The 22,993-nt window shown below is 46.4% G+C and overlaps 1 protein-coding gene across 1 annotated transcript; it reads left to right on the top strand.

Annotated features, from left to right (window-relative positions):
- Positions 1–13,373: 13,373 nt before the first annotated feature.
- On the top strand, positions 13,374–14,605 carry LOC140480301 (uncharacterized). The gene has a single exon (XM_072575005.1). The coding sequence runs from the start codon at positions 13,421–13,423 to the stop codon at positions 14,603–14,605; it is 1,185 nt and encodes a 394-aa protein (XP_072431106.1). The 5' UTR covers positions 13,374–13,420.
- Positions 14,606–22,993: the final 8,388 nt, after the last annotated feature.

Here is a 22,993-nt window from a genome sequence, read left to right on the forward strand (position 1 = left end):
GGGATTTATCCACCTTTAACCGTTTCAAGACATCCAGCACTTCCTCCTTTGTAATCTGGACATTTTGCAAGATGTCACCATCTCTTTCCCTACAGTCTATATCTTCCATATCCTTTCCCACAGTAAATACTGATGCAAAATAGTAATTTAGTATCTCCTCCATTTTCTGTGGCTCCACACAAAGGCTGCCTTGCTGATCTTTGAGGGGATTAGTGGTGCTGGAAGAGCACAGCAGTCCAAGTAGCTTCGAAATCGATGTTTTGGGCAAAAGCCCTTCATCAGGATTTTTGAGGGGCCCTATTCTCTCCCTAGTTACCCTTTTGTCCTTAATATGTTTGTAAAAACCCTTTGGATTCTCCTTAATTCTATTTGCCAAAGCTATCTCATGTCCCCTTGTTGCCCTCCTGATTTCCCTCTTAAGTATACTCCTACTGCCTTTATACTCTTCTAAGGATTCACTTGATCTATCCTGTCTATACCTGACATCTGCCTCCTTCTTTTTCTTAACCAAACCTTCAATTTCTTTAGTCATCCAGAATTCCCTGTACCTACCAGCCTTCCCTTTCACCCTTTCACCCTAACAGGAATATACTTTCTCTGGATTCTTGTTATCTCTTTTCTGAAGGCTTCCCATTTTCCACCCATCCCTTTACCTGTGAACATCTGCCCCCAGTCAGCTTTCGAAAGGTCTTGCCTAATACCGTCAAAATTGGCCTTTCTCCAATTTAGAATTTCAACTTTTAGATCTGGTCTATCCTTTTTATTAGGAGTTTCCTACAGGTCTTCCAATAACAACACAGACACAGAGGAGCAGAATGGGAGGAAGATTTTGGAAAGGTGCAGAAGTAACAGGGTTGTTGACATGGGTGACTTGAACTTCCCTAATATTGATTGGAACGTCCTTAATTCAAATAGTTTGGATGGAGCAGTTTTTGTCAGGTGTGTCCAGGAAGGCTTCCTGGCACATGATGTAAATAGGTGTACTAGAGGGGAGGCCATACTGGATTTGGTGCTTGGCAACAAACCGTGCCAGGTGTCAGTTCTCTAAGTGGGAGAGTATTTCAATGATAGTGGTCACAACTCCATGACCTTTAGTATATTTTTGGAGAGCAATAGGAGCAGATGATGTGGGTAAATATTTAATTGGGGGAGGGGAAATTACAATGCTATTATGCAAGAATGGCAGCGCCTAAATTGGGAACAAATAGAACATAGAACATCGAACATAGGAAAATACAGCGCAGTACAGGCCCTTTGGCCCTCGATGTTGCGCCGATCAAAGCCCACCTAACCTACACTAGCCCACTATCCTCCATATGTCTATCCAATGCCCGTTTAAACACCCATAAAGAGGGAGAGTCCACCACTGCTACTGGCAGGGCATTCCATGAACTCACGACTCGCTGAGTAAAGAATCTACCCCGAACATCTGTCCTATACCTACCACCCCTTAATTTAAAGCTATGCCCCCTCGTAATAGCTGACTCCATACGTGGAAAAAGGTTCTCACGGTCAACCCTATCTAAACCCCTAGTCATCTTGTACACCTCTATCAAGTCACCCCTAAACCTTCTTTTCTCCAATGAGAACAGCCCCAAGTGCCTCAGCCTTTCCTCATACGATCTTCCTACCATACCAGGCAACATCCTGGTAAACCTCCTCTGCACCCGTTCCAGTGCCTCCACATCCTTCCTATAGTATGGCGACCAACTCTGCACACAATACTCCAGATGCGGCCACAACTGCAACATGACCTCAGGACTCCGGAACTCAATTCCTCTACCAATAAAAGCCAGTACGCCATATGCCTTCTTCACCGCACTATTTACCTGAGTGGCAACTTTCAAAGATCTGTGTACATGGACACCAAGATCCCTCTGCTCATCCACACTACCAAATATCCAACCATTAGCCCAGTACCCCATCTTTTTGTTACTCTTACCAAAGTGAATGACTTCACACTTACCTACATTGAACTCCATTTGCCACCTTTCTGCCCAGCTCTGCAGCTTATCTATATCCTGCTGTAACCTGCCACATCCTTCCTCACTGTCAACAACTCCACCGACTTTCATATCATCCACAAACTTGCTCACCCAACCTTCTAGCCCCTCCTCCAGGTCATTTATAAAAATGACAAACAGCAATGGTCCCAAAACAGATCCTTGCGGAACACCGCTAGTAACTGCACTCCAAGATAAACCTTTACCATCAACTACTACCCTCTGTCTTCTTCCAGCCAGCCAATTCCTTATCCAAACCTCCAACTCACCCTCAATGCCATACCTCCGTATGTTTTGCAGTAGCCTACCATGGGGAACCTTATCAAACGCCTTACTAAAATCCATATACACCACATCTACTGCTTTACCCTCGTCCACTTCCTTGGTCACCTTCTCAAAGAATTCAATTAGGTTTGTGAGGCACGACCTGCCCTTCACAAAACCATGCTGACTATCCTTGATCACATTATTCCTATCCAGATGTTCATAAATCCTATCCCTTACAATTCTCTCTAAGACTTTGCCCACAACAGAAGTGAGACTCACTGGCCTATAGTTACTAGGGTTATCCCTACTCCCCTTCTTGAACAAGGGAACTACATTTGCTATCCTCCAGTCTTCTGGCACTATTCCTGTAGACAACGACAACATAAAAATCAAGGCCAATGGCTCTGCAATCTCCTCCCTTGCTTCCCAGAGAATCCTAGGATAAATGCCATCGGGCCCAGGGGACTTATCTATTTTCACCCTTTCCAGAATTTCCAACACCTCTTCCCTATATACATCAAAGCCGTCCGTTCTAATTAATTGTGACTCAGTATTCACATCGGCAACAATGTCCTGTTCCTGAGTGAATACTGATGGAAAGTATTCATTCAGTGTCTCCCTAATCTCTTCAGCCTCCACACGCAACTTCCCACTACTATCCTTGACTGGACCTATTCCTACTCTAGAAGGACTGTTCTCAGGGAAATGCATAACAGAAGAGTGGAGGTTGTTTTTTTCAAAGTACCTGCTGATTGTGCTGGACAGGTTTGTCCCACAAGGAAGGGATGGTAGGCTGAAAGAACCTTGGGTGACAAGGGATGTGGATCATCTAGTCAAGATGAAGAAGGAAGCTGACTTAAGATTGAGGAGGTGAGGATCAGGCAGGGATCTCGAGGGTTACAAGGAAGCCAGGAAGGAACTGAAGAATAGACTTAGGAGGGATAGAAGGGGACATGAAACAGCTTTAGCGAGTAGGATTAAGGAAAAACCAAAAGTGTTCTACACTTTTGTGGCCAGAGTGAGGGTAGGGCCAATCAGGAATTTGTGCCGGGAGTTGGAAGAGGTAGGCGTGGTCCTTAAGGAATATTTTGCTTCAGTGTTCATTACTGAGAGGGACCTTGACATTTTTGAGGTCAGCGTGAAATAGACTGATATGTCAAACAGGTTGATGTTAGAAAGGAGAATGTGCTGAAAATTGTGTAAAACATAAGGATAGATAAGTCCCCTGGGCCAGATAGGATATACCCAAGGTTACTACAGCAAGTGAGGGAAAAGATTGCTGTGCCTTTGGTGATGATCTTTGTGTCCTCACTGTCCACTGGAACAATGCCAGATGATTGGAGGGTGATTTTCCCTTGCTCCAGAAAGGGAATAGGGATAATCTTGGGAATTACAGACCAGTGAGTCTTACGGCAGTGGTGGGCAAAGTATTGGAGAGGAATCTGAGAGACAGATTTATGATTACTTAGAAAACCAAAATTCGATTAGAGATAATCAGTATGAGGCCATGCCTCACAAATCTTATTGAATTCTTTGAGGATGTGACAAAACACATTGATGAAGGTAGACCAGTGGATGTGGTGTACATGGATTTTAGCAAGGCAACTAATAATGTTCCCCATGTTAGGCTGATTCAGAAAGTAAGGAGGGATGGGATACAGGGAAATCTGTCTGTCTGAATACAGAATTGGCTGGTTCATAGAAGACAGAGGGTGGTGGTAGATGGAAAGCAGTCAGCCTGGAGCTCGGTGACCAGTGGGATCGGTTCTGGGACCTCTGCTCTTTGTGATCTTTACAATTGACTTGGATGAGGAAGTGGAAGGGTGGGTTAGTAAGTTTGCTGAAAACATGAAGGTTGGTGGAGTTGTGAATAGTGTGGAGGGCTGTTGTAGGTTGCAATGGGACATTGACAGAATGCAGAACCTAGCTGAGAAGTGACAAATGGAATTCAACCTGAAAAAATGAGAAGTCATTCACTTTGGAAGGTCGCATTTGAATGCAGAGTACAGGGTAAAAGGCAGGATTCTTGGTAGTGTGGAAGAACAGAGGGTTTGGGGTGCATGTCCACAGATCCCTCAAAGCTGCCACCCATGTTGATAGGGTTGTCAAGAAGGCGAATGGTGTGTTGGCTTTTATTAGCATGGGTTTTGAGTTTAAGAGTCATGAGGTTCTGCTGCAGCTCTGCAGAGCCCTGGTTAGACAACACTTCAAATATTATGTTTGGTTCGGGTCGCCTCATTATAGGAAAGATGTGGAAGCTTTAGAGAGGATGCAGAGGAGAGATTTACCAGGATGCTGTCTGGACTGGAGGATGTGTCTTATGAAGAACGGCTGAGGGAGCTGGGGCTTTTCTCATTGCAGCGAAGAAGGATGAAAGGTGACTTGATAGATGTTGAGAGGCACCGATAGAGTGGATAGCCAGAGGCTTTTTCCCATGACAGAAATGTCTATCGTGAAGAGGCAGGTTTATGGGAGATGTCAGAGGTAGGTTCTTTACACAGAGAGTGGTGGCTGTGTGGAATGCACTGCCAGCGGTGGTAATAGAGTCAGATACTTTAGGCACATTTAAGCTACTCTTAGATAGGCACATGGAAGATAATACAATGAAGGGTATGTAGGTTCATCTGATCTTAGAGTAGGATTGAAGGCTGGCACAACATCGAGGGCCAATGGGCCTGTAGTGTTCTATGTTCCTACCATTAAGCTCATATGTCCTGCTGTGATTTGCCTTTCGAAAATGACATTTATCTGAATTAAACTCTATCTGCCACTCCTCAGCCCATTGGCCCATCTGATCATGATCCCATTGTAATCTGAGGTGACCTTCTTCGCTGTCCACAACACCTCCAATTTTGGGGTCATCTGCAAATGTAATAACCATACCTCCTATGTTCACATGCAAATTATTATTTGTCCTTCCCATTATATCATTTGGTGGACAATTAAACAACTCACTGGATCCTCAATGATGGAGGAGCCCAGTACATCAGGGTAAAAGATAAGGCTGATGCATTCGCAACAAGCTCCAGTCAGAAGTGTCGAGTGAATGATCCATCTCGGCCTCCTCCAGATGTCCCCAGTATCACCGATACCAGTCTCCAGCCAATGTAAATCACTCCCTGTGACATCAAGAAATGGCTGGAGGCACTGGATATTGCAAAGGCAATAGGCCCCGATAACATTCCAGCAATAGTACTGATGAGATGTGCTCTAGAACTTGCCGTTCCCCCTAGCCAAGCTGTTCCAGTACAGTTACTACACTGGCATCTACCCGACAATGTGGAAATTTGCCCAGGTATGTCCTTTACACAAAAAGCAGGACAAATCCAACCCGGCCAATTCCTGCCCCATCAGTCTCCTCTCGATCCTCAGTAAAGTGATGGACGGTGTCAGTAACAGAGCTACCAAGCAGCACCTGCTCAGCAATAACCTGCTCAGTGACCTGCCCAGTTTGGGTTCCCCCCAGGGTCACTCAGTTCCTGACCTCATTCCAGCCTTGGGTCAAACATGGACAGAAGAGCTGGATTTGAGAGGGGAGGGAAGAGGGACAGCCCTTGATATGAAGGCTGCATTCGACTAAGTGTGGCATCAAGGAGCTGGAGCAAAACTGGAATCAATGGGTATCAGGGGGCAAGCACTTCTCTGGTGAGAGTCCTATCTCGCACAAAGGAAAATAATTGTGGTTGTGGAAGGTCAGTCATCTCAGCTTCAGGACATCTCTGCAGGACTTCCTCAGGGTAGTGTCCTAGGCCCAACCATCTTCAGCTGCTTCATCAATGACCTTCCCTCTGTCATAAGGTCAGAAGTGGGGAAGTTCGCCGATGATTACACAGTGCTCAGCACCATTCGCCACTCCTCAGATACTGAAGCAGCCCGTGCTCAAATGCAACAAGATCTGGATAATGTCCAGGCATGGGCTGATAAGTGGCAAGTAACATTCGCGCCACACAAATGCCAAACAATGACCATCACCAATAAGTGCCAATCTAACCAATGCCCTTAGTATTACCATCACTGAATCCAAAACGTCGATTTTCCTGCTCCTTGGATACAGCACCACTTTGATCTAAACTCCTGACACCCCAAAGTCTATCCACCATCTACAAGGCACAGATCAGGAGTGCAATGGAATATTCTCCACTTGCACGGATGTGTACAGCCTCAACAACACTCAGGCAGCTTGACACCATCCAGAACAAAGCAGCCCGCTTGATTGGCACCACATCCATAAACATTCAATCCCTCCACCACAGGCACTCAGTAGCAGCAGTGTGTACTGTCTACAAGATGTACAGCTGAAATTCACCAAAGATCCGCAGACAACACCTTCCAAACCCATAACCACTTCCATCTGGAAGGACAAGGACAGCAGGTACTTGGGAACACCACCCCCTGCAAGTTCCCCTCCAAGCCACTCACCACCCTGACTTGGAAATATACTGCCGTTCCTTCATAGTCGTTGAGTCAAAATCCTGGAATTCCCTGCCAACCGGCATTGTGGGTCAACCCACAGCAAGTGGACCGCAGCGATTCAAGAAAGCACTCACCACCACCTTCTCAAGGGCAAATAGGGATGGGCTAGCAATGCTGGGCCAGCCAGCGATGCCCAAGTCCCACAAATGAATTAAAAAAAATATATAAATGATGAAAAGTAGTGGACCCAGCACTAATCCTTGTGTCACACCACTGGACATAGGCCTCCAGTCTGAAAGGCAACCCTCCACCACCACCCTCTCTCTTCGATCTTCAATCCAGTTCTGTATCCAAATGCCTTGCTGCATTTGGACATTGACTGCTTCATTGTGGAGCCAGGAATGGTGCTGAACATTGTGCAATCATCGACTCTTTAAAACACTTGCATTTCTCTCTTACTTGTAGGTTACACTCACACACTCTTTTTAGGATTCCTTCTAAATTTTTTAAATCATGGATTGTCCAAAGAGAATCCAGTAATCAGAATATCAGCCAGATCACATTGGATTCCTGTAAACTACTCAAAATTTGATCCATGATCCTCTGGACTTTAGCCAGCACTGACATGATGCTAAAAGCAAGCTGTTTGTAGGGGAAATGTATCATCAGCGGTGGTTAAGACTCCTTTGGCCTGTGACAGATCCATTTTGAAAATTTCCATTCCTCATGTCAGTCCACTGAATACGTTACCTCCGAGTGGAAGGGGAGGTAATGATCCACATTTAGGCCTGGTTGGCTGTGATCTTTTTGATCACCACAATCCTCAGCTGTCATCTGTTTTTAAGTCCGGAATGATGGGAGTAGCAGATTTGGTTCCAACGCTTTCAGGTTCACCAGCTGTTCCCGTTCCACCTTCACCTTAGGCCAGATGGCATCGGGTACCGGGTGCACCCTTCAAACTCTTGGGATGAGGCTTCACCTGTAAATTAGTGTCAACTCCTTTCATTTCCTGCAGAGTTCCTTTGAAGGCATCTTTGTACTTGTACAGGATCTCTTGCAAACTGATGTTCAAGTCCACCAACCTATCAACCATTCCTCAATTCAATCTTAATTCTTAGAACCTGGAGTATCTGAATAATGCAGGGTATTTGCCTTTAACTGGATAAAATGCCAATTCTGCACCCTAGTCCCTTAACTGTACGTTCAGCAGTACATAGCCCTTCAGTGGCATAACTTGTTCTGTGTATACCCATTGTATATACCTTGGCAGGCTTCAACGACAGTGCTGTCCGTTTCTCTCAACAGACCGATTCGGGAATCGGGGACACCCGTATCCAATTTTACTCTCTCTCCCTCTACTTTGGGAAGGACCCAGAAATGATTGATTTCATCCTGCAGTGACACCCTAGAATCTTACAGTATGAAAACAGGCCATTTGGCCCAACAAGTACACAGCAACTCTTCAAAGAGCAGTCCACTCAGAATCACCTCTCCACCCTATCCCTGTAACCCTGCATTTCCTATGGTTAATTCATCTAACCTTCATATCCCTGAACACAATGGACAATTTTATCATGGACAATCCACTCATCCGTCCACCTAGTAACAGGCTGTTGAACTGAAACTCTGCTGACTCTTAGCCTCCTGCCTCTCCCACAGACCAAGCTGACTCCCGGCCTACTCCCTGTCTGGTAGCGTGTACCTTATGCCTTGGCCTCAGGATTGTTTCTTTCTGACTCCCTTTGTTCTTGTTTAATTTGTACCCAACTTGCACCTACAGCACTGGGCCTCTCGAGTCCATTGCAGTGACTCCTTTGTGACCATTCTGCCACATTAGGGACATTCTACAGTTGGTACCACACTTTGCTGAGTGTCCACTACTCTGTGCACTGGGGCATCGTCACTGTGTTCCTTCATTGGGGGCCAACCCCTCTGGGACAGCAATTTCAAAAGCTGCCTTGAAATCCAGGTCTTTCCTGGTTAGTAGCTTCCGCTGGGTGGCTTCATATCGTGGCCACAGACCAACCGGTCTTTATCTTGGAGGGACCGTCTCAATTTGCAATCTTCTGCTCATGTCTTTAAGGCCGTCACATATTGGGCAATGGACTCGCCTTCGTGCTGTGCCCCTTTCAGAAAGTGAAAACAAATATCAACCGTTTTTGATGTGAAACACTTTCCGAATGCTCCACAAAACTCTTGGAATGCCTTCCCTGTGGGTTTCTCTAGTTACACCAGACTCCTTAAAATTGCAAATAACTTGCTCTTGGTAGTTCTTAACAAAACTGTTACCATGACGTCCTCAGCCACTTTTAAGAACTAATTGAAATGTTTCATGTATAGAGTTCAATTTTCTGACACTTCATCAAGTGGTCCCATCACTTCAAACTGGTCCACCATTTTGTTTCCCTCCCACCTGAGTCTAGCAGCCGTGCAGGGCCCGAGTCTCTGTGGTGAACATTCCTACGCTGGCAGCTCTCTCACCGGCTGTGCTTGTATATCATTCTTCCCCAACGTCACCACAGCCCAAGTTCCCTTACAACTGCTTTCCTCAACATTACCTCCTTAATTTCACACCATTTCTGACATCTGGGTGACGTTTCTGAATGAAAAGAACTGCCATTGGCAGCACTCATGAGCTATGTGCCACTCTCGTTGCCTGATATCGTAGAATCCCTACAGAGTGGCAACAGGCCATTTGGCTCAACAAGTCCACACTGACCCACCAAAGGTAACCCACCCAGACCCCTTCTCCCATCTCCAACACACCCCATCTACCTGGACACCCCGTGCTGGTCTGTTACCCATCCTCGATCTCTTTATTTCCAACTACTGCCGGAACATCGACCACCTCAACCTGTCCACCCCCTTCATCCACTGTAACTTCCCACCCTCGCAATGTGCATCCCTCCATTCCAACCCCAACCTCAGCATCAAACCAGTAGACAAAAGTGGCGGGGGGGGGTGGGTGGGGGGGAGAGGCAGTGGTAGTTTGGCGCACTAACTTCTGCACCACTGAAGCCAGGTGCCAACTTGAAGACACCTCCTTCTACTGCCCCCTCGACCATGACCTCACCCTCCCATCACCAAACCATCATCTCCCAGACCATCCACAACCTCATCACCTCAGAGGATCTCGCACCCACAGCTTCCAACTTCATACTTCAGGAACCCCTCACCGCCTGGTTTTACCTCCTACCCAAGATCCGCAAGCCTGACTACCCCGTCTGACCCATTGTTTCGGCCTGCTCCTGCCTGACCAAACTCATCCCCACATACCTTGATACTCTCCTATCTCTCCATTCCAGGAACTCCCCACATATGTTGGGGACACCACCCACACCCTCCACCTCCGCCAAGGCGTTCGTTTCCCTGGACCCCAACGCCTCATCTTCACCATGGGCATCCAATCCCTCTACACCTCCATCCACCATGACCAGGGCCTCCATGCCCTTTGCTTCTTCCTCTCCCAACATCCCCACCGGTACCCTTCCACTGACACTCTCATTCATTTGGTGAACTGGTCCTCACCCTCGATAAGTTCTCCTTCGAATCCTCCCACTTCCTCCAGATCAAAGAGGTAGCCATGGGCACCCACAAGGGCCCCAGCTATGCCTGTCTCTTTGTCGGTTATAGAACATAGAACATAGAACAATACAGCACAGAACAGGCCCTTCGGCCCACGATGTTGTGCCGAACTTCTATCCTAGATTAAGCACCCATCCATGTACCTATCCAAATGCCGCTTAAAGGTCGCCAATGAATCTGACTCTACCACTCCCACGGGCAGCGCATTCCATGCCCCCACCACTCTCTGGGTGAAGAACCCACCCCTGACATCTCCCCTATACCTTCCACCCTTCACCTTAAATTTATGTCCCCTTGTAACACTCTGTTGTACCCGGGGAAAAAGTTTCTGACTGTCTACTCTATCTATTCCTCTGATCATCTTATAAACCTCTATCAAGTCACCCCTCATCCTTCGCCGTTCCAACGAGAAAAGGCCGAGAACTCTCAACCTATCCTCGTATGACCTACTCTCCATTCCAGGCAACATCCTGGTAAATCTTCTCTGCACCCTCTCCAAAGCTTCCACATCTTTCCTAAAGTGAGGCGACCAGAACTGCACACAGTACTCCAAATGTGGCCTAACCAAAGTCCTGTACAGCTGCAACATCACCTCACGACTCTTGAATTCAATCCCTCTGCTAATGAACGATAATACTCCATAGGCCTTCTTACAAACTCTATCCACCTGAGTGGCAACCTTCAAAGATCTATGTACATAGACCCCAAGATCCCTCTGTTCCTCCACCTGACCAAGAACCCTACCATTAACCCTGTATTCCGCATTCTTATTTGTTCTTCCAAAATGGACAACTTCACACTTGGCAGGGTTGAACTCCATCTGCCACTCCTCAGCCCAGCTCTGCATCATATCTAAGTCCCTCTGCAGCCGACAACAGCCCTCCTCACTGTCCACAACTCCACCTATCTTTGTATCATCTGCAAATTTACTGACCCACCCTTCGACTCCCTCATCTAAGTCATTAATAAAAATTACAAACAGCAGAGGGCCCAGAACTGATCCCTGCGGAACAGTCGATCTTCTGTAGTTACACCGGTACCATTCCTTAACCTTTCCTCCGCTACATTGATGACTGCATTGACGCCACCTCATGGTCCCACGAGGAAGTTGAACAGTTCATCAACTTCACCCCAACACATTCCACATTGACCATCTCAGACACCTCCCTCCCCTTCCTGAACTTCTCTATCTCTAGCAACAGTGACATCTTCTACAAACCCACCGACACCCACAGCTATCTGGACCACACCTCCTCCCACCCTGCCTCCTGTAAAAATGCTATCCCTTATTATCAATTCCTCTGCCTCTGCTGCATCTGGTCCCAGGAAGACCAATTTCACCATAGAACATCCCAAATGGCCTCCTTCTTTAAAAACCACAATTTCCTCTCCCATGTAGCTGATGATGCCCTCCAGCGCATTTCATCCACTTCCCGCAACTCCACCCTCGAACCTCGAACCGCAACAAGGACAGAACACCCCCTCTTCCTCACCTTCCACCCACCAACCTCCATATACATTGCATCATCCTCTGCTATTTCAGCCACCTACAAACGGACCCCACCACCAGAGATATATTTCCCTCCCCAACTCTATCCACTTTCTGTAAAGACCGTTTCCTCTGCGATTCCCTAGTCAGGTCCATACCCCCCGCCACCCCACTCTCCCCTCCTGGCATCTTTACCTGCCACCACAGGAATTACAAAACTTGCACCAACACCTCCCCCCTCATCTCTATCCAAGGCCCTAAAGGAGCCTTCCACATCCAAAGTTTCACCTGCACTTCCACACATGTCATTTACTGTATCCGTTGCTCCTGGTGCAATTTCCTTTACATTGGGGAGACAGGACACCGACTCGCACAGAGCCTCAGGGAACATTTCCAGGATGTCCACACCAACCAACTCCACCATCCCGTGGCCAAATACTTCAGCTCCCCCTCCCACTCTGCCAAGGACATGCAGGTCCTGCACCTCCCTAACCACCCGACGCCTGGAGGAAGAATGCCTCATCTTCTGTCTAGGGACCCTCCAACCCCATGGTATCAATGTGGATTTCACTAGTTTCCTCATTTCCCCTCCTCCCCACCTTATCCCAGTTCCAACCCTCCAATTTGGCACTGCCCTCATGACCTGTCCCACCTGTCAATCTTTCTTCCCACCTCTCCGCCGTTCTTGCCGACCTATCACCTTTACCTCCCCCCCCCACAAACCCCTATCAAACTCTTAGCTACCTTCACCCCAGCCCCACCACCCTCCAATTTATCTTGCCACCCTCTCGGCTCACAGCCCCATTCCTGATGAAAGGCTTTTGCCAGGAACATCGATTCTCCTGCTCCTTGACGCTGCCTGACCTGCTGTGCTTTTCCAGCACCACACTCTTGACTCTGATCTCCAGCATCTACAGTCCTCACTTTTCACATCAGTGAGACCGTGCCTGGTATATTCCATACAATTTTGGTCTCCTTTTTATTTATTCATTTGTGGGAGCTGGGCATCGCTGCCAGGTCAGCATTTATTGCCCATCCTTCTTTGTCCATGCGATAGTGGTAGTGAGCTGAGGAGGGATGTAGTTGTATTGGAGTCAGTTCACAGGAGGCTCACTAGATTGATTCGAGAGATGAGGGATTTGTCTTATGAAGGGAAATTAAACAGTTTAATCTTATACTGTCTGGAGTTTAGAAGAATGAGATGAGATCTTATCGAGGTTTATAAGCTGCTAAAGGGGATTGACAAAGATGCAGAGAGGATATTTCCTCACAATGGGGCTATCTAGAATATGAGGTGATAGCTTTAGGATAAGGGGTAGCAGATTTAAAACAGAGAGAGGGAGGAATTACTTTGCTCAAAGAGTCATGAATCCTTGGAATTCCAGAATGTGGTGGATGCTGGAACATGGAATAAATTTGAGGAGGAGATAGAAAGATTTCTAATTAGTAATGGGTTCAAGGGTTATGGAGAGAAGCTGGAAAATGAAGTTGAGTTTGAGATGAGATGAGCCATGATTCAAGGGGCTGAATGGCCTACTCCTGTTCTTGTTCTTAAGGTCTTCACTCTCCCGGATACATTGTGGAGTCATAAATAACTTTTATCCTTTTTTTCAGAGACAACTGAAGGAAACGACCATCCGAACACAGTGCTCAGCCCATCAGTATGGCAGGAACAGCAGTAGATTCCCTGCAACTGGCAAAAGCCAGCACCGAGGTTGCAACTGCAGTGGTTGCAGTGAGAAATGCGATGTCAGTTGTTGAGAGTTTAGGAAAACTCGCCTCTGCTGCTGGAGCAGTAGGAGCCATCTTTGGGGTAGCAGCAGCAATTGTTAAACTTGCTATGGGTAATGTGGAGAGTGAGGAGCTGAGATATATGAAGGAGCAGTTCCAGATAGTCAGGAACCAGCTGGATGTCATTTCAGGTCAGATTCAGCAAGTGCTTCAGGCTATCGAACAAAGTACAGTTAATAATCAGTACTTCCCCATTGAGGAGAATCTGAAAAACCAATTCAGGAAGTACATGGACATCCTGAACGCAAAACCGGAATACCGGGAGAAGAAGAAAGAAGAATTCCTCACACACTTCAATGAGACTAAAGGTGACCAGAACCTTCACACTCTCTATGATGCAGTGATGGGGTATTCTGCCATCTTTGGCAAACCCATTCTGGAAACTGCCATGGAATATGACCAGAGGAACCGGCGTCTGATGGAGGGGCTCTGCTGCCGCCTCAAAGAGCTCTTCTGTATTGGCCTGATTGCCCTGGTGGGTCACTCTGCTATCACTGGGACCGATGTAGAGGCATTAAAGAGAGAGTGGAATGAGAAAATGGGCAAAGTAGAGAATAAAATGAAATCCATGATAGATAAGTGCATCAATGAGTTTGCTGAGCAGGCAGAAATAGATGTTGAGAAAATGATAATTGAAAAGGGTGGAAGAGATAACTGTGAATGTGTAAGTTACATAGCAAATGGCTTGATAAGCAAATACGACTGGGTTAAATGGTCTGTACGGGTCTATAACCCTGTTGGTGGCTTCGACAATCACAGTGTCATTGGCCCCAATTATTTTCACTTTTTCAGACTCAATGGGGTTAATGCTGTTGTCTCCTATGCAATTGATCCAAAACCAATTAATGAAAGTTACATAAAGCAGTTAATGGAGGGGAAAGATGGCTGGTCTGATGCAAGAAAAGTTGCAGAACATGTGTACAATAACCTTCCCTCTGGGTATGTTGTACATGTAGTGAGACGCCTCAAAGGTCTGTGGCTTCACAAGAACATTTCCAATGATTACCATTTCTGGGGAAATTACTCAGGTGTCACCCTGTGTGTCCATTCCACATAAAGATCCTCCTGAGTTTTCCAGTTCCTCCTCCCCTGAGTTGATGCTGCTGTGCTTCAGGGGATGAGGTTTTGATGTTGGATACATTGCCACCTATTTCACCACAAACCAATGAATTCTGAAATTATTCTCTGAAGTTTGATTACACATTTGACCATTTATCTATCCCTGAACATGCCTAACAGAGTGTTTGTTCATTTTGTCCCTTTGTGTTATTGGTAAAAAGCTATACAGATTAATTTGATGATCTCTCCAAGATGGCGTTCCCTTCTCACTGTGATAATTGATTCTTTGATCAATATTGTGAAACCTCCTTCCTCTTCTATCCCACTCTCTATTTTGTCGGAATGCCCAATAACCAGGAGAAAATGAGGACTGCAGATGCTGGAGATCAGAGTCAAAAAATGTGGGACTGGAAAAGCACAGCAGGTCAGGCAGCATCTAAGGAGCAGAAAAGTCAACATTTTGGGCATAAGCCCTTCATCAGGAATGTGCCCTATAAGCAGTAATGTCGAGCTGTCAGTCATGTCCATCTTTCAGCCAGGTCTCAGTTACAGGTATGATATAATCCTCTCATGTGCCTGTCTGTGCCCTCAGGTCACTGCTACATTCCTCAGGCACTTTAAAATATATTCCATTTAGCTTGCTAAACTCACTTCTTTCTTCTCTCGCTGACAATTTCTCTGCCTTCCAGGCTCACTTACTCACATTTTAACCTCCAATCCCATCTCAACTCCTCATCTGGACAATTTGTTAAGTTGCCGTGCTCCAGAGGTTGCTATCTTTAAAGGTCTGCCTTTCAATTTCCGACCTAACTCCCTCTGTCTACTTGCAGGACCTCATTTCTCTTTCTCCCTCTGATCACTGGTCCCAATATGGACCATAAATTCCAGCTGATCACTGTTCCCCCTCCCAGTGCCTTTCAGTTATTCCATGACAAATCAGGGTCTGGCACCCAGGAGGCAACACATCGATACATCACGGCTTTGAAATGCCCTCACAAGTGACTCCCCGATCACTACCGCCCTTCCACACTTCTTCCTCCCTCACCCTCACCCTGAGTATCTGGAACACCCACAATGCCATGGCATTGGCTCTGGCCGGGCTCCACAAATGAACCATCATTTTGGTTTGCAATTGACCTACATTTGGGGAATTCCCTCTTGACCTGCCTGGTCCCCTTCTTCAGTCTGAAAATGTGTTGCTGGAAAAGCGCAGCAGGTCAGGTAGCATCCAAGGAGCAGCAGAATCGACGTTTCAGGCATGAGCCCTTCTTCAGGAATGAATCTCCAGCTCCTTGGATGCTGCCTGACCTGCTGCGCTTTTCCAGCAACACATTTTCAGCTCTGATCTCCAGCATCTGCAGTCCTCACTTTCCCCTTCTTCTGTCTGTCGGTCACCCATTCACCCTGTCCTGACATTTCCTGTCAGGACCATATCCCGAAATGTATTACCCACAATTTTTCCACCTGGTGAAAGCCCCATGCTCCACCTGGCTGCTCCTGTCTCCGAACCCCAGGGCTCACACTGCTCCAGAGGCACTCGCTGTTCATACTCACCCAGAGTATGAGGTACATCTCGGATTTCAGGAATGGGATAACCATGAACCTCCTCATGTACAGAGAACAGCCAGGGAATTCCTAGAGGCATGGCACTCATCCACAGACTCTATCAACAAACACATCGACCTGGACCCAATATACCGACCACTACAGTGGACAGCTGGAACTGACAACCGGAAGCGGCAGAGACAGGCCACTATAAATGCCGGAGAAAACAGCACAGAAGCGCTTCACAGGAGGGTCCCAAGCACTGAGGATGTCACCTAGACAGGGGACGAAACGTTTGCAAGACAAATTCTCAGCTCGGTGAACAGAACCACAATAACTTGTTCTTAAGGATAGATGAGAGAAATCCTATTCCTGTTTTTGCCCCAGTCCCACTCAGGTCTGCATTCAGTCTCTCTGCTCATCTACTATCGTTTCTCAACCCCTCCTCTCAGTGACACCGTCACAGGACCCCCAACCCCCAACCCCCTCCCCTCAGTGACACCGTCACAGGACCCCCAACCCCCAACCCCCTCCCCTCAGTGACACTATCACAGGGTCCCCACCCCCTCCTCTCAGTGACACTGTCACAGGACCCCCAACCCCTCCTCTCAGGGAGACTGTCACAGGGTCCCCACCCCCTCCTCTCAGTGACACTGACTGTCACAGGGTCCCCACCCCCTCCCCTCAGTGACACCGTCACGGGGACCCCACCCCCTCCTCTCAGTGACACTGTCACAGGACCCCCACCCCCCTCTTCTCCGTGATGCTGGCTGCCCCTCCTGGGGTTTCTGATTCCTACGATGGCAGGACTGATATCTGAAGAGAGACCTGGACCGGTTGGGCCTACCTTCTTTCCCGGGTTTGCTGCAGTGTTCCAGCGAGGTGCAGTACAGACTGGAACAACAGCTTCTCATTTTCCACTCGGGCAGCCTGCAGGACTCAATATTGAGTTCAATAATTCTACAGCCTGAACATCATCTTCCATATCTTTTACTCATCCCCCACACTCGTTTTCACCCACTTATGGTCCCCTTTATCAATTTTTCTTCTTTCTTGGCTTACAATTTTTTCCCTGTTCTTGCCTGTTTTTCTCTCCCTCCATGCTCTGTCTACATCTATCCTCTCACACCTTTCCTCCACCCCCTGTCTTCAGCATATGTACCACCTTTTTTTAAGATACTGTCAGTCCTGAAGCAAGGTCACTGAACCTAAAATGTTAACTTTGGTTTCTCTCCTCAGATGCTATCACACCTGCTGAGTTTTTCTAGAAATTTGTTTTCATTTCTGACGTCCACCCCCTACAGTTCTTTGGTTTATTTGTCTGTATTCACCTGGTATTTTGAAGAATGAGGGGGATCCCATTGAAAACTACGAGATTCTAACATAAACACAGGAAGGATGGGCCTGATGACCAGGGAGTCACGGACCAGGGGTCACAGGCTTAGGACACTGGGGGAACCATTTAGGATGCGATGGGGTGAAAAGTGGGGAGCCTGAGGAATTCTCTAATACAGAAAGCATTTGAGCTAAAACATTGAATGTTTCAAAAAGGAGTTAGATATAGTTGTTAGGGCTAAAGGGATCTAAGGGTATGGGGAGAAATTGGGAACAGGGGACTGAGTCGGATGATCAGCCGTGACCATATTGAAGCTTGAAGGGCTGAATGGCCTCCCTCTTTCTACTTACTGTTTCTATGATTGCAAAACTAATTTAGACAATGATGATGTTTTCATTTATGATTAATGGATCTGCGATAATCTGATCTCTGTTAATTAGTCTGCGATGTTAAAGTTCCCTCTGTGCCAGGGACACTCAGTGGATTAAACTACGATCTCTTGTGCTCTTTCAAATGAAATAAAATCATCCAAACTTCAGAAACGTGCTTGGAACTGTTGAAATAAAGTTAGTTGTGATTGTTCACGGTGATGTGCTGAATAACCTCATTCGGATAACAGGCTTTGCAATGATTATTAATCCCCATTGGGCACACTACATCTTCAATCACTTTCTTTTGCTCTATCAGGGGATATGGGTGTCACTGACAAGGTCTATATTTGTTGTCCCCCCCTTAATTGCTGAGGGGTTCTCTGTGCCATCTCAGAGGGCAGTTCAGATTTAACCAAATTGTTCTGGGAAATATTAACTGTTTCCCCATCCATAGAAACGTACAGTTTGGAAGAGGCCATCAGGTTTGTACACCTCTAACAGGTTCCCCACAGCCTCTACACTCCAAAGAAAATAACCTGAGCTTATCCAGCGTCTCTTCATTTCTGAAATGCCCCACCCCAGGCAACATCCTGGTGAACCTCCTCTGCAACCCCTCCAGTGCAATCAGACCCCTCCTATAGTGTGGTGACCGGAACTGCACATAGTACTCCAGCTGTGATCTAACCTAAGTTCAGTACAGCTCCAACATAACCCTCCCTGCTCTTATAATCTATGCTTGGACTGATAAAGGGAAGTGTCCTGTATTCCTTCCAAACTGCCCTATTAACCTGTGCTGCTGCCTTCAGGGATCTGTGCACAAACACCCCAAGATCTCTTGGTTCCTCCTCGTGTCCTGCCATTCATTGAGTACTCTCTTGTCTTGTTCCCTCTTCTAAGTTATCAGTGTTAAATTAGTCTGAAGGTGATCTGCTCATCAGAGTCATAGAGATTTGCAATAATCTGATCTCTGTTATTTAGTCTCCAACCTGTCCATGCCAGCCAGATATCCCAACCCAATCTAGTCCCATCTGCCAGCACCCGGCCCATATCCCTCCAAACCCTTCCTATTCATATACCCATCCAGATGCCTCTTAAATGTTGCAATTGTACCAGCCTCCACCACATCCTCTGGCAGCTCATTCCATACACGTACAACCCTCTTTTCTATCCTCCTCTTCGGGTGGAACGGCAGGTCATTGGTTAGCACTGCTGCCTCAGCGCCAGGGAGCTGGGATCGATTCCAGCATTGGGTGACTCTGTGAAGTTTTCACATTCTCCCCGTGTCTGCTTGGGCTTCCTCTGGGTGCTCCAGTTTCTTCCCACAATCCAGGTCAGGTGAATTGGCTAAGCTAATTGTCCATGGTGTTAGGTGCATTAGTCAGGGGTAAATGTATAGAGGTGAGTCTAGGTGGGTTGCTCTTTGGAGGGTTGGTGTGGACTTGTTGGGCCAAAGGGCCTGTTTCCATGCTGTAAGGAATATAATCTAATCTGTAATCTAACACCTTCCTCCTCACTGTCAATCACCCCGCCAATCTTTGCTTCATCCACAAATTTATCATTCCCTCCAAATCCTTACTAACATCATTTATGATTTTCACAAACAATTAAGGGACCCAGCACTGATCCCTGTGGTATACCTGTGCACACTGGGCTACAATCCTATAATCGCCTTCTCCTGTTACTAGGTAGACAGGCAAGAGGCCAGAAAAACACGGCAAACCAGGCAGCATCAGCCCTGAAGAGAGGTTATACCTGAAATGTCGACTTCTCCACCTCCTGATGCCGCCTGGCTTGCTGTGTTCTTCCAGCCTCCTGCCCGTCTACTTCGTATTCCAGCATCTGCAGTTTATTTTGACTGTTCTCTTGTCACTAGGCCAATTTTGGATCCACCTTGCTCAGTTGCTTTGGATCCCATGTGCAGGAGGGAGGGCCTTAGAGTGGACAGGTTACATCTGAAAAGAATGGGGAACAACATCCTCGTGGGGACATTTGTTAATGCTGTTGCTGTTGGTTTAAATTAGTCTGGCAAGGGGTTACAATCCTGACCAGTAGTTCAGAGGGAGATCAGCTGAGAGGGGATTCAAATTTAAAACATGTGGAAGTGATTCTTGAAGGCAAACAAAATGAAGACAAGAGGTGTAATATCATAGCTGTAACTAAGACAAAACTGAAAGATGGGTATGATTGGTAGCTCAATGTTCATGGTTATGGGCTATTCAGACGAGAAAGAGAGGGGAAATCAAAGAGGCATTCATAGTGTAGAATAGATCATCAATCCCTACAGTGCAGATACAGATTATTTGGAAGCTCAAGTCTACACCAACCCACCAAAAAACATTCTAACCCCATCCCCATAGCTAACCCATCTAGCCTGCACTATCTGGATATCATGGAGCAAGTTAACATGGCCAATCAACCGAACCTGCACATCTTTGGACTGTGGGAGGAAACCCATACAGAGTCATACAGCATGGAAATAGACTCTTTGGTCCAACTTTGTGGAGAACATACAAACTCCACACAGACAGTTACCCAAGACAGGAATTGAACCTGGGACTCTGGGTTGTGAGGTAACAGTGCTGACCACTGAGCCACCATGCCACCCTGGAAGGTTACAATGTTGATCAAGGAATGGATTATTGCAGTGAGGAGGGGTATTATCTTGGAAGAATCATCATATAAGACTGTACAGGCTGAAGTAAAATACACAAAGGGACAAAAACACTGTTGGGGATGTATTACAAATCCCCAGTCAGTGAGATAGAGGGTTCTGTAGCAGCCTGTGACTTCTCAAGCAGGACAAATATCATTAAAAAGAAAGCCAGAAATACAAGTACAGCAATTGACATAAACAGGGCACAGAAACTGGTCAAAAAGCAAGGTATGCTGGGAATGCCTCAGTCCAAGACACACAGACAATTCTGCCCAGATACAGGTCTTTACAAGATTCAAGCCCAGACAATTGAAAACCAGAGGGGCACCAGAACACATGAACAAGTGTGAACAAACAGTTCAACATTTCCTGACAGACAATGCAATACCAGGTCCATGGGGCAGATGTTCCTCAGTAAAACAAAGACCAGGGCATATTCTGAGCCAAAAAAACACACAGCCAGGTCTCAGAACAGCCTCCTGAAAGGGATCATTGTTAGCAAACCATTGAAAACCATTCACAACATTTCAAGGTGAACTGACCAATTAACCCGATGCCCCTGACTGGTCAAGGTCTTGGAAGGTGAGCAGGAATGACAAGAACCCAGCCCTGGCAGGGCTCGGGTGGGGTGACCCCCAACCTTGAGCTAGAGGCCCACCCAGACACGGTAGAAGACAGAGCAACTCACCCTAGAGACAGGAGTCAGAGAGACAGAGAATCAAGCTGCAAAGACACAGGAATGCACTAAAGAATTCTGTGAAAGTTATGAGTATCAGGGAAGTATTTAAGCATTTAGGGCAGGCAATGCCCTAGTGGTTTAGATTACTTACCGTGTGGAAACAGGCCCTTTGGCCCAACAAATCCACACCGACCCGCCAAAGCGCAACCCACCCAGACCCATTCCCCTACATTTGCCCCTTCACCTAACACTAGGGGCAATTTAGCATGGCCAATTCACCTAACCTGCACATTTTTTTTTGGACTGTAAGAGGAAACTGGAGCACCTGGACGAAACTCACGCAGAAATGGGGAAAATGTGCAAACTCCACACTGAACTGATAATCCAGAGATTCTGGATTAGTGGTGCTGGTCCAGAGACCCAGATAGTGTTATGGGAACTGGGGTTCAAATCCCACCATGGCAGATGGTAGGATTTGATTTCAACAAATTTGGAATTAAGAGTCCAATGATGATCATGAATTGATTGTTGAAAAACCCATCTGGGTCACTAATTTTCTTTAGGGAAGGAAACTGCCATCTTTACCTGGTCTGACTGACATGTGACTCCAGATATACATCCATGTGGTTGACTCTTAACCGCCCTCTGGCTGATAAATGCTGGCCTAGCCAGCGATGCCCTCATTCCGTGAACGAATAAACAAAAAAATTAAGTTTCAAAAGAATTGGAGAGTATTAAAATTGCAAAGTTTAATTTTTACCCTTGTTCGCTTTAAATAAAGTGGCAACCAGTTCTGGTGGTTGCTGGCAGATGCTGTGCAGTCCTTTTCCTGATGCACACAAACGTATCTGGGTAAATTAATATTACAATATTCTGAAGAAGTGTCACTGGATCTGAAACATAAACTCTATTTCTCTCCACAGATGATGCGAGACCTGCTGAGCATTTCCAGCAATTTTGTTAATATCACATGCAATGATACAGGAATCCACAAGATCCTGGACACATCCTGTCCCGGACAATTGTTCAACGTGGAATAAATGACAAAGAAATGTAAGAATAGGAAGGCAGTAATAGTTCGGGATTTTAACATGCCAAATATTAATTGGGATAGTCTTAGTGCGCAAGATAGAATAATATAAATTGGCTTGGGGGTACAGGTGTCGGACTGGGGTGGGCAAAGTTTAAAATCACACAACACCGGGTAATAGTCCAACAGGTTCTGGATTAGTGGTGCTAATTGAAGCTCCTTGGATGCTGCCTGAACTGCTGTGCTCTTCCAGCACCACTAATCCAGAATCTGGTTTCCAGCATCTGCAGTCATTGTTTTTACCTTATAGTCCAACAGGTTTAATTGGAAGCACTAGCTTTCAGAGCGGTGCTCCTTCACAACCACCTGATGAAGGAGCAGCGCTCCAAAAGCTAGTGCTTCCAATTAAACCTGTTGGACTATAACCTGGTGTTGTGTGATTTTAAACGTAATATAAGTTGTTAGATTTAGTTTAATATATTTTTGAATGTTGAGTTGGCAACATATGGGTTGCCTGTGTATCTGAAGTTTAGAATTAATTAATTTTATTTTAGCAATATTTAAGACCCATTAAACAGACACATGAAAAGATGGGAATAGAGGGATACAGACCATGTGCAGGCTGATGGAATTAGTTTAGACTAGCATCATGAACGACACAGATATGGTGAGCTGAAAAGTCTGTTCCTGTGTGGAATTTCTCTGTATTTGTTCTCTGTTCTGGTCTGTATTTCTGTAGCCTTGGTAATTTCTTTCAAAACAAGCAACGCAG

This window comes from Chiloscyllium punctatum, chromosome 8 (assembly GCF_047496795.1).
Source record: "Chiloscyllium punctatum isolate Juve2018m chromosome 8, sChiPun1.3, whole genome shotgun sequence".
Taxonomy (NCBI): domain Eukaryota; kingdom Metazoa; phylum Chordata; class Chondrichthyes; order Orectolobiformes; family Hemiscylliidae; genus Chiloscyllium; species Chiloscyllium punctatum.